The 14,632-nt window shown below is 42.6% G+C and overlaps 1 protein-coding gene across 3 annotated transcripts in view; it reads right to left on the bottom strand.

Annotated features, from left to right (window-relative positions):
• smg7 (SMG7 nonsense mediated mRNA decay factor) overlaps positions 1–14,632 on the bottom strand; it is a 72,872-nt gene that overhangs the window by 37,441 nt on the left and 20,799 nt on the right. For all 3 annotated transcript variants that reach the window (XM_034182658.1, XM_034182660.1, XM_034182659.1), the window contains exons 3-7: positions 13,010–13,127; positions 11,970–12,102; positions 11,559–11,730; positions 4,036–4,107; positions 1,531–1,681 (exon numbers count right to left, since the gene is read on the bottom strand). In XM_034182658.1, coding sequence (XP_034038549.1) covers positions 1,531–1,681; positions 4,036–4,107; positions 11,559–11,730; positions 11,970–12,102; positions 13,010–13,127 — 646 coding nt within the window. The remainder of the gene's footprint in view (positions 1–1,530; positions 1,682–4,035; positions 4,108–11,558; positions 11,731–11,969; positions 12,103–13,009; positions 13,128–14,632) is intronic.

The following is a 14,632-nucleotide window of genomic DNA, read 5'->3' as shown; positions in this document are numbered from 1 at the left end:
TTACTTTGAGAATGTCTGTGCGTGTGTGTGTGTGTGTGTGTGTGTGTGTGTGTGTGCGCGCGCGCGTGTGTAGCAGGCGGTGTTTTAACCCCCATTTAGACGGACTTCTGGCTGATTGTGAAGAATATATAATCAGTATTAAGCTTGTAGACTCTCTCAAACGTCAAAACTGTCAGTCTCTATAAGGAACTTTTTAACAGAGAATTAATGTTGAATAATCCCTTAATTAAAAAAAAAAACTGACGTGGGTTACAACAGCTGTTACGCTGTTTTAACCCACGTCAGTTGTTTATTGCCACTTAATGGATGTGGAATGTCTCTGTGATGACACAGATATATATATATTTATTATTGATTTTTCAAAGTTATATACAGCAGGGGTGGTGGCCAAGTGGTTAATGCGCTTGGTTTCAGTTCAGAAGGTTCCGAGTTCAAATCCCACCCCTGCCACATTTCTCCATGTAATGTGGAGTTGCACACACATCGCTAACACTCACTCCTCACACTCCAACCATCAGGCAAATGCTCCAGGAGTCTGAGGCCCAGGACTACTAGGCTGGGGAACAGCTTCTACCCACAGGCCATTAGGTTTCTCAGTAACTCTGACACAATGATCCCTCCACCACCTGACTGACTCTTATTTCACTGTCATTCTCCTCCTCATAAAATGGTAAATGGACTGCATTTAGATTCACCCCGATGTGAGGGTGCTGCCAAACAAGGTGCTCACTACACACCGGGAGCAATGGGGGATTAAATACCTTGCCCAAGGGCCCTTAGTGATTTCCCAGTCAGGCTGGGACCTAAACCAAAGATCCTCTGGTCTCAAGCCCAACACCTCAACCACTAGACCATCACCTCCCCAGCCTCCTTGAATGGGCTGGTCTCCTCTTCATTATTATTATCATCATCTAAGTATTTATTAGAACAGCTCTGTTCATTTTTTATGCATCCATGCACCTTACAAGTCCTGCACAGCAGGAATACCGCAAAAAGTACACAATGTTGCACAAAATTGCTTTAATACTGCATAAACTGTACATCTGCACATGCTCTAACTGTACATCCTTTAAATAGTGTATATAATACATTCTTCTGTCTAATAATGTGCATTTTATAATGTGTTTTCTTTCATTTTTACAAATCATTTGATGTGAACTTCCTACATGTAAATTTTCGAGGGAGAACAAACAGTAAGAATTTCATTATGTGGTATAACTGCCTGTTTTTACTGTGCACATGACGATAAAAAACTCTTAACCTACACACAGTCAGAAGTTAACCTGTAGGTCTTTAGACCGCCAGCACCTGCTGAGAACTCCCAGACCGTCCACATGGACACGGGACAAACATGTCAACTCAACACAAAAAACATACAGTCAACAACAGCCTGAAAACCAGCCTGCAATTAGTCAGACCCCACGTTAGTTTACCTCCAACACTCAGTAAACTGGCAGGAGGCATAGCAGTATTGTTGCCATGGTTACACTGAGGCTGAGGGGTGAGTGGTGCGGACAGGTCTGATTTTACCTCTCTAGAGCTTTGCTCAGTGCTTTCTGCAGGTTGGTGGAGGCTGCTGGGAAGGGAAACTTGACAGCGATGCTGCGACAGTAGTAGAAGATGGTGGTCAGGTGGTCACCTTTGGAAGAGGCCAGGATGGCCAGCTGGTTATAAGGTTGACCTGAGAGAACACAGAGAAGACTCAGGTCAACACCATCCCAGACACGCCTGCTCAAATACGAGGTCTGTTAGAAAACTATCCGACCTTTTTATTTTTTGCAAAAACTATATGGATTTGAATTGTGTGATTGCATCAGCCAAGCGTGAACCTTCGTGAGCATGCGTGAGTTTTTTCACACCTGTACTTGACAGACTGCTGTTCCAGCAGCAGAGAGGCCCCACCTCCTTGTACACAGAGTAAAAAACAAACCAAAAAAACCCTATTTATCTTAAATATCAGGCATACGAGGTCTGTTAGAAAGCTATCCGACCTTTTTATTTTTTGCAAAAACCATATGGATTTGAATCACGTGTGATTGCATCAGCCAAGCTTGAACCTTCGTGTGCATGCGTGAGTTTTTTCACGCCTATCGGTTGCGTCATTCGCCTGTGAGCAGGCTTTGAGTGAGCAGTGGTCCACCCCCCTCGTCAGATTTTCATTGTGAGGAAAATGTCTGAACGATTTGGAGCTTTGCTGCATCAAATTTTTCCATTAACTGTGAGAGACAGCCAGGTGGAAACCATTCGGAAGATTCAGATGACTTTCAGGGACGATTCTATGGAGATCACACAGATTAAGGAGTGTTACAACCGGTTTAAAGACGGCGCACAATGGCGGAGGGCGCGCCGTGCTCCGAGCGACGATCGACAGGCTGAAATGACCAGATCATTTCCAAACTGAATGCTGTATTGATCCAGGACGTCATCTGACTACTACAGAAATGGCAGAAGAAGTGGACATACCACTTTTTCGGCACATTCCACTGTTACAGGAGTTTTTGTCATGAAAAGACGTGCGGAGGAATTTGCGCGTCGGGACGGAGCTGCTCATGGCGCGGGACAAAAAGCAACTCCGTGATGAAGCCTCACAGGACATGTTGTGGCATGTCCAGCTCGTCCACAATTTCTCAGATAGTCACACGACTGAAAGCCACCGAAAGCCATCTGAGTCTTCCGAATGGTGCAAGAGCTGGGCATGTTACAACATGTCCTGTGAGACAAACACGGAGGTGCTTTTGTCCCGCGCCATTAGCGGCTCCGTGGCGAATTCCTCCGCACGTCTTTCCATGACAAAAACTCCTGTAACAGTGGAATGTGCCGAAAAAGTGGTATGTCCACCTCTTCTGCCATTTCTGTAGTAGTCAGATGATGTCCTGGATCAATACAGCGTTCAGTTTGGAAATCATCTGGTCGTTTCAGCCCGTCGATCGTCGCTCGGAGCGCGGCGCGCCCTCTGCCATTGTGCGCCGTCTTTAAACCGGTTGTAACACTCCTTAATCTGTGTGATTCCCATAGAATCGTCCCTGAAAGTCATCTGAATCTTCCGAATGGTTTCCACCTGGCTGTCTCGCACAGTTCATGGAAAAATTTGATGCAGCAAAGCTCCAAATCTTTCAGACATTTTCCTCACAATGAAAATCTGACAAGGGGGGTGGACCACTGCTCACTCAAAGCCTGCTCACAGGCGAATGACGCAACCGACAGGCGTGAAAAAACTCACGTATGCGCACGAAGGTTCAAGCTTGGCTGATGCAATCACACGTGATTCAAATCCATATGGTTTTTGCAAAAAATAAAAAGGTCGGATAGTTTTCTAACAGACCTCGTATGCCTGATATTTAAGATAAATAGGGTTTTTTTTGGTTTGTTTTTACTCTGTGTACAAGGAGGCGGGGCCTCTCTGCTGCTGGAACAGCAGTCTGTCAAGTACAATAAGTCAGACCCAAGGTATTAAACACACCTGCTAAACTTCCCTTTGACCCTGATAAACCTCACTGCAAGTGCATGCGCCACATATTTGCATGTTCCCTCCCACAATTTTGTGCACTTGAGTGGACAAACCCCAAATTGCATAATCATTACGGCAAGCAAGCACAATGGACAATATGAGCCTTTGCCTGCATGTGACAGAAGTAATCCTCAGTACACACTCTTGGAAAATCAGTCTGGACCTTTTTTTTGCGAGTATTATAGTGTTTACTTTATGCGTATTTTAACACACGCAACTCTTTAGTAAATTAACTGTTCAGTAATATCCATAAGGAGAGCGGCAAGAAAAATTTTAATTAAATGCGCCCACACACACACACACACACACACACACACACACACACACACACACACACACACACACACGCACACACTGCATTTTAAAATTTTGCCAAATGTCAGCTTCCACCGTTGGTGTAGTAATACGTATAGTACTCTAGTTTTCTAAAACATGTATTTCGAGAGATGAAATCTGATATCATTAATGAGAACAACCCTGTTCAAAATGATCACAGAAGAAAATAGCGTCTATGAACAGCGACTCACCGTTTGAGGGGACCAGCTGGGCTGCATGTCGGTAGTAAGACTCCGCTTGGCTAGTCTGGTTACGGTAACGTGCTGATGAAGAAAAGAAACAAGATTAAAAATAAAGGCTTGGATTGAACTGACAATGAGCTGAAATTTTTTTATTTATATCTACAGTGAGGAAAATAAGTATTTGAACACCCTGCGATTTTGCAAGTTCTCCCACTGAGAAATCATGGAGGGGTCTGGAATTTTCATCTTAGGTGCATGTCCACTGTGAGAGACATAATCTAAAAAAAATCCAGAAATCACAATGTATGATTTTTTAAATAATTTATTTGTATGTTACTGCTGCAAATAAGTATTTGAACATCTACCAACCAACAAGAATTCTGACTCTCACAGACCTGTTCATTTTTCTTTAAGAAGCCCTCTTATTCTGCACTCTTTACCTGTATTAACTGCACCTGTTTGAACTTGTTACCTGTATAAAAGACACCTGTTCACACACTCAATCAATCACACTCCAACCTGTCCACCATAGCCAAGACCAAAGAGCTGTCTGAGGACACCAGGGACAAAACTGTAGACCTGCACAAGGCTGGGATGGACTACAGGACAACAGGCAAGCAGCTTGGTAGAAGACAACAACTGTTATGATTATTTATTAGAAAGTGGAAGAAACACAAGATGACTGTCAATCTCCCTCGGTCTGGGATTCCATGCAAGATCTCACTTTGTGGGGTAAGGATGATTCTGAGAAAACTCAGAACTACACAGGAGGACCTGGTCAATGACCTGAAGAGAGCTGGGACCACAGTCACAAAGATTACATTTGTAACACATGATGCTGTCATGGTTTAAAATCCCGCAGGGCAGCAAGGTCCCCCTGCTCAAGCCAGCACATGCCCAGGCCCGTTTGAAGTTCACCAGTGACCATCTGGATGATGCAGAGGAGGCATGGGAGAAGGTCATGTGGTCAGATGAGACCAGAATAGAGCTTTTTGGAATCAACTCCACTTACCATGTTTAGAGGATGAGAACAACCCCAAGAAAACCATCCCAACCGTGAAGCATGGGGGTGGAAACATCATACTCTGGGGGTGCTCTTCTGCAAAGGGGACAGGATGACTGCACCGTATTGAAGGGAGGATGGATGGGGTCATGTATTGCAAGATTTTGGCAAACAACCTTCTTCCCTCAGTAAGAGCATTGAAGATGGGTCATGGCTGGGTCTTCCAGCATGACAATGACCCCAAACACACAGCCAGGGCAACTAAGGAGGGGCTCCGTAAGAAGCATTTCAAGGTCCTGGAGTGGCCTGGCCAGTCTCCAGACCTGAACTCAACAGAAAATCTTTGGAGGGAGCTGAAACTCCAAACCTGAAAGATCTAGAGAAGATCTGTATGGAGGAGTGGACCAAAATCCCTGCTGCAGTGTGTGAAAACCTGGTGAAAAACTACAGGAAACGTTTGACCTCTGTAATTGCAAACAAAGGCTACTGTACCAAATATTAACATTGATTTTCACAGGTGTTCAAATACTTATTTGCAGCAGTAACATACAAATAAATTATTAAATAAAAAAAAATCATACATTGTGATTTCTGGATTTTTTGGGGGGGGATTTTTTTTTTTTTTAGATTATGTCTCTCACAGTGGACATGCACCTAAGATGAAAATTTCAGACCCCTATATGATTTCTAAGTGGGAGAACATGCAAAACCGCAGGGTGTGCAAATACTTTTTCCTCACTGTGTATATATTAGGGGTGCAACGGTTCTCAATCTAATACCCAACCGTATGGTTCGCTATGCACGGTTCAATACGCCATTATGAATTGCAATTTTTCGGTATTGCCACTGACACGAATTTCTTACTGCCAGAGAATGGATTTGTTGACATTTGCTCGCGCCTGCAGAAAACCCCTCCCCGCAAGCGAATTATCCAATCACTGCTCTGCTCCACCTCCCTGTAACTGAAGCTGACAGAGTCAAGTTATGTGAAGAAAAAAACATGGCGAGCGGAGGAGAGAGAGAAAAGTTTGAAGAAGCACCATCTTCATTTAAAGTGGATATGACACCTAAAAAATTAGGTAAAACTGATATAAATATCAAAATATCCATACAGTATAGTAAGTTGAAAGTCGTTTTAATTATTATTACTGAGAAATAAAGTTTGTACAGTTTCTCAAAAGTGTGTTTCTTGGAAAGCGCGCTGGCAGCGTTCCATCAGCGGTCACGTGATGCTGTGACGTCACAGAATGTAGAGTCCCGTCTTTGTCTGTTAGATTGACAACAGGAACAGATGGACCTCAGCATGAACAGTGACGAGATCAAGAACTTTTCTGACTCCTCTTCAAGTGTGGATTATTTCTGACTTGGATCCTGAGATTGTCGCAGCAGTGATTAGACCCTACAGATTGGAGCCGTATCTTTCGGACGAACATTCAAACCAAGAGCATTCTGGCAGCGAAAATAATGCCAACGGTGTTTATGGCGGAGCCGAAGCAGAGGCAAGAGACGCGCCAATTCCGATGGATTTTGAAAGGCTGCAGAATACGGAATGGTAAGGGAGGCTTTGATTTTTGTTGCTGCTGTTTATAACACTCTAATTATAGCATTTTCGATTCGAGCGTCTGTTTACCGCCTTTGTTATTGTTCCGGAGCCGCGACAGTGTAGCTATTACTTGCGGACCACCATCATAACCTTTGGGTTTTTGCTGTTTTCGAGTGCCTGGCATTGCATTCATCCGTGTTTAGTTACGTTATTTTCACAAAAGAATAGGAAATAAACGGCAAAAGTTTCAAGAAAAGATCGCCGAAAACAACAGTGAACATGCCGCCGCCATGTTTACTACGTAAGTTCCTTGACCATTTCAAGATTATTGTGAACATATTATTTGGGGCTGACGGTAGAGGAAAAGTGTCTGCTGTTGGGAGCAAATGTGTGTGTGCGAGCGCGGCAGCCGGACATTTCGTGCATCACACAACACCGCGGCTTTCGATCAATCTGCCTGGACTTGAAAAGGCTAAAACCTTTCGCCCTTGTGTTTGTGCAATATGCTGCGACACACTGGTCAGGCATATCGACAAACAAGTCCCTGAGAGCTGTGTTTAATCAAAGTTTCTGCCGCTAAAAAAAGTGTAAACAACGGCCGCCAGGCACACAAGCCGATACCGGCAGGTAACTAAACCAGGGAAAGAGCAAACAGAGCAATATCAGAGATGTTTTTCGACGGACATATAGCAGCAATTCAGAGAAGAACAAGAAAATAACCCATGCAGTGGGGATGTTCATTGCGAAAGATTTGCAGCCTTTTTCAGTGGTTGGAGACGAAGGATTGTCACTTAATGAAAACGCTCGACCCCCGCTATGTTGTTCCCTCCCGCACTCATTTCTCCGACACTGTAATTCCTGCCATATATGAAACGACGCGAAAAAGTGTAGAAGATGAATTGGCGAAAATGCAAAACTTCGCACTAACCACAGACAGTTGGACTTTGAGGGCGACAGAGAGTTACCTCACTGTCACAGTTCACTACGTCAGAGTCAGACTGGAAAATGAAGAGCGCAGTCCTGCAAACTCGACCAATCTATGAAAGCCACACAAGCACCAATTTATCTCACGAGTTGAAAAAGGTAGTGACTGAGTGGAAGTTGGAGCGGACAAATATGACAATTCCAGTCACCACCGACAATGCCTCTAACATAGTGAATGCAGTCCGTGAAACAGAGGGGCTGGGACCACAGATAGGCTGCTTTGTGTATACAGTCAACCTGGCTGCCAAGAAGGCAGTGTCACACAACGCCGTGTCCCGCCTGCTAGGAAAAGTGAGGAAAGCTGTTACTTTCTTTCACAAAAGCACAACGGCGAATCATGCACTGACAGTGAAACAGGAGATGCTAGAGTTGAAACCACACAAGTTAATCCACGATGTAACAACTAGGTGGAATACAATTCATGATATGCTGGAACGGTATGTAGAACAGCAGCCTGCCATCTACGCTGCATTACTTGACAAAAGTCTGAAGAGTGTCAACAAGGACATAGCAATGCTGAGTGATGATGAACAAAAAATGGCAGAACAACTAATCAAACTACTGAACCCAAGGAAGATGGTGACAGCTCTCATGAGCAGTGAAACAACCCCCACCTGAAGGAAATGATTCTCAAATCCATGGCACCAGAAGACAAGGACCTCCAAACAATCCAAGAAGCCAAAGCAGCCATCAAACAAGACCTGGAAAACAGGTACACAGACCCCGATCTCCAAAACTACCTCCTAAAAGCCACAGCACTGGATCCCAGGTTTAAGTCTCTACCTTCCCTTGATGAACCCTCTCGTATCAGAGTCTACAGGGATCTCACCACAGACATCCTGCAGCATGAACCACAGGTAGTGATGTTTTGTTTGTGATTTTATGATTGCAAAAATTGGATTGTTTTTATTGACAAAAATGCATGTGAATGACTGTTATTGAAACAGTGTTATCATTTTTGCAGAGTCAAGCAGAGGTACACCCGTCCACGCAGGAACGAAATCCATCCTCTCCACCCAAGAAGACAGCCATGGCAGAACTGTTTGGAGAGGTGTTTAAAACAACAGAACAGGTCAGGCCCCTTTCTCTGATAGTGGAGGATGAAGTTAGCTCATACAGATATACAGACTGCATTGATGTTGATGCTGATCCTCTTATGTGGTGGAAGACAAACAAGGCAAAGTACCCCCACATCGCAAAAGTTGCACAACGTCACCTCTGTGTCCCCGCAACCTCAGTCGCAAGTGAGAGAATTTTCTCCACTGCAGGGGACATTGTTGGTGCAAGCCGCTCACGTCTTTCTGCAGAGAATGTGGACAAGCTGATATTCTTACAGAAGAATCTCACCATAGAAGAGAATGCTGATAGCTAATTGATGCACTTTACAGCAGCCTCAGCCTGCCCTGTTGCACTTCACTTTTGTAATATAGCCTATATGGAAGTATTATGTTTATTTAAAATAGGCCAAGTGTGACTGTGTGTTATCTTTATTTAAAATAGGCTAAGTGCGAGTCAAGGCTGAGAACATTTCTCATTTGAAAGTGTTAGGTTTACATTTTATACAGTACGTTTTGTTATGTACAACAGTCATAGCCTATTTGAGTGTTATACCAGTGAAAGAGGAGTCAAGGTTGAGAGGAAATTTTACAATTGACATTTTATGTTTAACTTACACTTTATACAGTACATGTTTTACCACAGTCGTAGCCTACTGGAATTTGTGTGATACAAAAAGTTGTATTTATTTTTGCCTATGAGCAAAATAAAGGGAGTTAAAATAGTAGTTATTTTTTGTTTTTGTTTTTTTTTGGAAAAATGCATACCGAAACCGAACCGACACACACACACACACACACACACACACACATACATACATACTTACATATATGTATATATATACACTAAGTGTGGAGGTCCCACTTTTTGTCCTCAATGTTTTCTGGATCTGGATCTGCTCACCTTACACATCATCTCTACGCTCTCGATCTTCTCATATCCTCTGTAGTTATGGACATACATCAAGTCTCTTTCACAAATCCCCTTAATTGCCCACATTTTGCGGTTAAATAGAACCACCGATCTGTGATATACCGCAAATTTCCACCAGAGGGCGTTTTCACCTAGCGAGTATGAATCTGTCCAGCTTCCATATCTGACATTCACTGCACTGAGCACTGCTTTTTTTTTCATCTGTATTTCATCAAGGTAGGTCACTGAAAATTATCTAAAGATGTTTTTATGGCAAAAAATCCAGATTCCAAATCTGCCATCACATTTGTGCCAGCAATTATGGTTCAGGCACTATGGGCCCCATTTTGACACTGAAAATAGCACTCGGGCAGGGCGCAGAAAAAAATGCATAAAAACAGTGTAGTTTTGTGAAAGCATTGCTTCTTAATTATTGCAAATAAATGTCAGCATGTTTTAATTACCCTTTCTTTCCAGTCTTGTCTTGAATTTTGTGCATTCTCATAATTTATTAGAATCTGTCATTCCCATCATACTTCAGTACACATTAGATGGCCCTGTTACTGCCGCAAATGTCTTTTACCGCCACCCGGTGTTGTGACAGATAAATTTTATTGACAACTTTATAACATAATCAGAAAAAATGAAAAGTTACATCCATTTTCATTACACTACAGAGTCAGTCATTTCATAATTATTAGGACTTAAAAAAAACATGAAGTTTAACCTTCTTAAATAAGGGCTCAGTGTGTCTGTTATAGCTGCTACTTCAAATGCTGTGAAAGCTTTCTTTTGTCTCAGGATACTGCTGCACACTTTCCCGGGTCAGTGACTCACAATTAGTACACTCTTTCTTCACCATCCGAAGGACGGGTACTTTGCTAGTATATTTATAAAGGACAATCTGTTTAGCTGCAGTGCACAGAACAGAGGTTTGCCCAGACGTGTACATGCAGAGAAAATGTTTGATAAACTGCTGATTAACGTGCACACAAATTAATCAAACCAAACCGTGGGAACAGATTCTATCTCGTGTGCACATGGAGCACCTCAGCTCTACTTTTCTTTTTGATATATTTTCCTCTGCAGTGCACTGTGGCTGCACCACAGACTTTCATACACACTTTGGTAATCTGGTCCTGTCAAGGGGAACAGCTTGATTTTTTTTTTTTTTAAATGATCCTCTCGAGGATTTTAAACAGAAGTATTCAAATTCTTTATGGTAGTCTGGTGGACTCTGCCCACGGGTGAGTGTGATGAATGGCACTATTTTCATGATCTTCTTTATATCGTGATGACCAAACACAATATGAAATATCAGGATATGATTTTGAGTCTATATCGCCCATTTCTGTTATCAGCCTGATTACAATTGGGCACCGCAGTCTTGTTTGAGGACAGGCTCTAAAGGGTTAAAATATGACGCATATCATGCAATTTCTTTACTTCCGGGGACAGAAACACGACATTTTCTCTGAGATTCTGGGCAATCAGAGCATCCCGGCTACATGAGCTACTAGTTGATGCATTCAATGCGCATAGGTCATTTCAAGAGGTTTTACTTTGTCATCTGATGGTTAATAATCACATTAATCCATTTGATCGCTTTGGGTGAAGAGACTCAGTCTCAGATGAGCTGCTGAGCTCCGAAATGACGCATGCGTAGTGGAGGCAGGGTGGACCAGTTTTTAGGGGGGGACCATTTGGTCTGTGACACTGGAGCTCAAACATGTCGAGGCAGTTGTGTAGGCAAGAGAACGTAGCTACTCTGGTTAGCTGTGTAGGCTAACACTTACCAACACAACCTCTCCCATTTGCCTCGTCTTCCCTTCTCCACTGGGAACTGAAATGCTGCACTTTTTGGGACTGCTTCAGTGATTGCAGCTGAAAATAAATAAAACGGTACACCAGAGTGGCTGCCCCATAAGTGGTCAAATCCCACGATATTACGCAGGGTTCAAACAAGACTGCAGTGCCCTATAAGAACAGGTGATATAGGTTGCTCTCTCATCCTGAGGATGTGTTGTGTCTCACCGATGTCTCCAAGGTGGACAAGGCAGTGCTGGCAGATGTAGGAACAAGAGCTCGGCTGAGGAGAGACGATGGCGCCGCTGCTGCCCTGTTTATTGCTGATGATGCCAAGCTGAGACGACTTGACGCGACATGGCAGGTCCACGTTGAAGACTGTGCACAGCTCCTGCAGTAACTGGACACAACAAACCTTTATTGCCCCCTCATGGTTATATAAAAATAACATTTATCAGCCCACCCAGGAAAATAATTTTATAGTAGAATTTTAGTCATGCTCAGAACCACAATTTCATTCCAAATCAATTCTTCTTTTTCACAACAAAAATTCTTAATTTCTCAAACCACACTGAAAAACGAGAGTGAAACATTAAAAAATAAACCCATAGTAAGGACTGAAGTCTGTGTGGGGCTCACCTGTGTGTAGAAGCCACTTGCTGCCTCCAGGAACAGCGACAGGTTGGCCTGGACCTCACTGCGGCTGGGGTTGGCTCGGTTCTTAGCCTGGCTCTGCAGGGTGGTGATCTGGTTCTTGAAGGCGTGGTTCCACCTGCAGACACACAACACAATGGAGAGGGAAAAAAAAAAAAAACACCAATTCTCTCATTTTATTCTGCATGTGCTCATCTTTTTGAAAAAGAAAGGGTTCAACATAAACCACATCCACAAACAACACTTAGAAAAACTACCCCCCTCCATGATCAAAGGACCTTCCCAGGAAGGAGTGAGATCCTTTACAGCTGCACACAATTACTCCCAGAGATTAATCAGCCACACCAGGCTGGACCACAGGGTGCATTGTACAACACTCACTCAAATTTAAACAGAAATAAGCCCTGAAACAAAATGATATTATTCTGATATGAATAACACAATTCAGTGAGCATCCGTCAGCCAAAAGTGCAGAATGTGTGTGAGTGCATCCTGAGAACTGACAGAAAAGGACGTACTTAGAAGGTGTTATTGCCAATCAGTTCTGGGTGAACCTAATTTATGCATTGTGCACTTAAAAATTTACATGCACCAGTGCACCTAAAGTAAAAACCTGAGTCTGAAGTCTCAACCACAAAAATACAGAGAAACAGAAGATTAATTATCAGAAAATGTCTCTGTACAAGTAATGAAAGAAAACACAATATAAAAGAAAAATGTTCAATCTTGTCCACAGCCACATTGACCTCCTCAATGTCAAAGTTTGGCTTTTTTAATTCCAAAATGAGAATCTGCTGAGTGTCAAGCTTTAATAAATCATAAAACCAACAGAAGCTCAGCATTTTGAAAATTCAAAGAAATGATGATTCAGTGGCAACAGGTTTGAAGAAACGCTCTTTAACTCTGTCAACGTGTCGTAATAACCAGCTGGTGGTTCACTGCTGTAGAACCGTGCTGATAACATGTCAGTGATCTGAGGAGCGCCACCTTCTGTCATGTCATGTCAGGGAGGTGGAGCCACTTACAGGTCCTGCTCCACCTTCTTGTCCAGAGCATACTCCAGATCCGTGACCAGCATCTTCTGGTACAGGTCCTGTAGGGCCTGCCGAGATGTCCAAACCTCTGCCGCACCCAGCTTTGAATCTGAGACACACACACACACACACACACACACACACACACACACACACACACAGTGTGGACAAACGTCTTTACAAATGACAGCTGGAAAGATGAAAATGATTCATTTTTCTTCTGTAACATTTTAAAGCATTTTACTGTTCAGTACGACAGTCATTACATCTGAGGTACTTCTCGTGATGAAATAATAAAATACATGAGATATTTTTCTACATTTTAACAGTTTGATTTTTTGCTGATGTATGAAGGAAAGTCACCACAGTCACGTGATAAAGCAGCAGCTACATCATGAAGTGCTGCTGATTTATTGCACAAAATCCATCACAATAGCAGCTAAAAAGCTGATGTGACAGCAGATTTCATAGACACTATGTTGCTGCTGAGAGTGAGCACTTTTATCCCTGTATGCATTACAGTAGTGGTGTCCAAAGACATTCCAGAAAGGGCCAAGAGGGGGCAGGTTTTCTTTGCAACCACTGACACCAGCAGATGATTTCACTGATGAACTCATCCCATCTGCTCAAAGTGATTTTAACTTAACTCATTTGGACATGGGGTCTAAAAAAGACCACAACTACTTGGTCTGCAGGTTCTGAGATCTTTGCTGCTCTACAAAAAATTGTTTGATAGTAGTCATAGCTTTTTTTTTTTTTTTTTTTTTTTTTTACTTTTTTTTTTAAACAATAATAAGACAACTTTATTAAGGGTCAAACAAAACAATAAGAGAACAAAAAGGCAAGGCAGTACAATCTCAGACTGCGTTAACTCTTGAATTTAAACGCAAATTAGAAATCATCTCGGAGCAAATGTCTGCCTTGCAGAGGAACTGATGTTGGAGACAAGTGAATATTCACAATTGGATCTGGACGGTTAAAGAGAAGCCGTATTGGAACTCTGTACTTCTCTGCATAACCCAAACATGGCAGCCTTATCAGCTACCAAAGGTTAAAATGCCCCATTTGTCTTCCGCCAGGTGGATTTCAACGGCCGAGGAGAAGCATCTGGCTCCCTTTCATTTGCCCTCCCCTACAGTCTGTGGTCGTCAAGGCCACTCCAGAGTCTATGCAGACAGACAGAGACCAATATGAACTCATCTGCACACATGACACACACCCTACCCCTACCTTGTGTTTCTATATATTTATCTAATATTTATCTTTTCCTTGTACATGATCTACTGAAAAAATTCCTAAGTACAGTATAGTTACATTGAGTGGTAAACTATATCCCAAAATTTTTAGAATTTCCCTGTTTATGTTTTCCCAATAGTTATTTATTTTGGAACATTTCCAAAATAGATGACTATGATTAACGTTTACTGATCCACAGTTTCTCCAGCACGATATCAATTGATTCAGATATTTACTTTTTATCTTAGGTGTGATGAAGAAGCGGATCCAGTTTCTCCATGAAAATTCACTTCATTTCTGAGAACCAGTGGTTGTTTGGTGGTTTTTCCACGTTTTGCCAATCATTTTTTGTTATATCAATTAGACAGGGGCCGATAA

Source organism: Thalassophryne amazonica, chromosome 12 (assembly GCF_902500255.1).
Source record: "Thalassophryne amazonica chromosome 12, fThaAma1.1, whole genome shotgun sequence".
Taxonomy (NCBI): domain Eukaryota; kingdom Metazoa; phylum Chordata; class Actinopteri; order Batrachoidiformes; family Batrachoididae; genus Thalassophryne; species Thalassophryne amazonica.
Note: the sequence above shows the minus strand (reverse complement) of the source record. Positions and strands in the feature narration are given on the sequence as shown.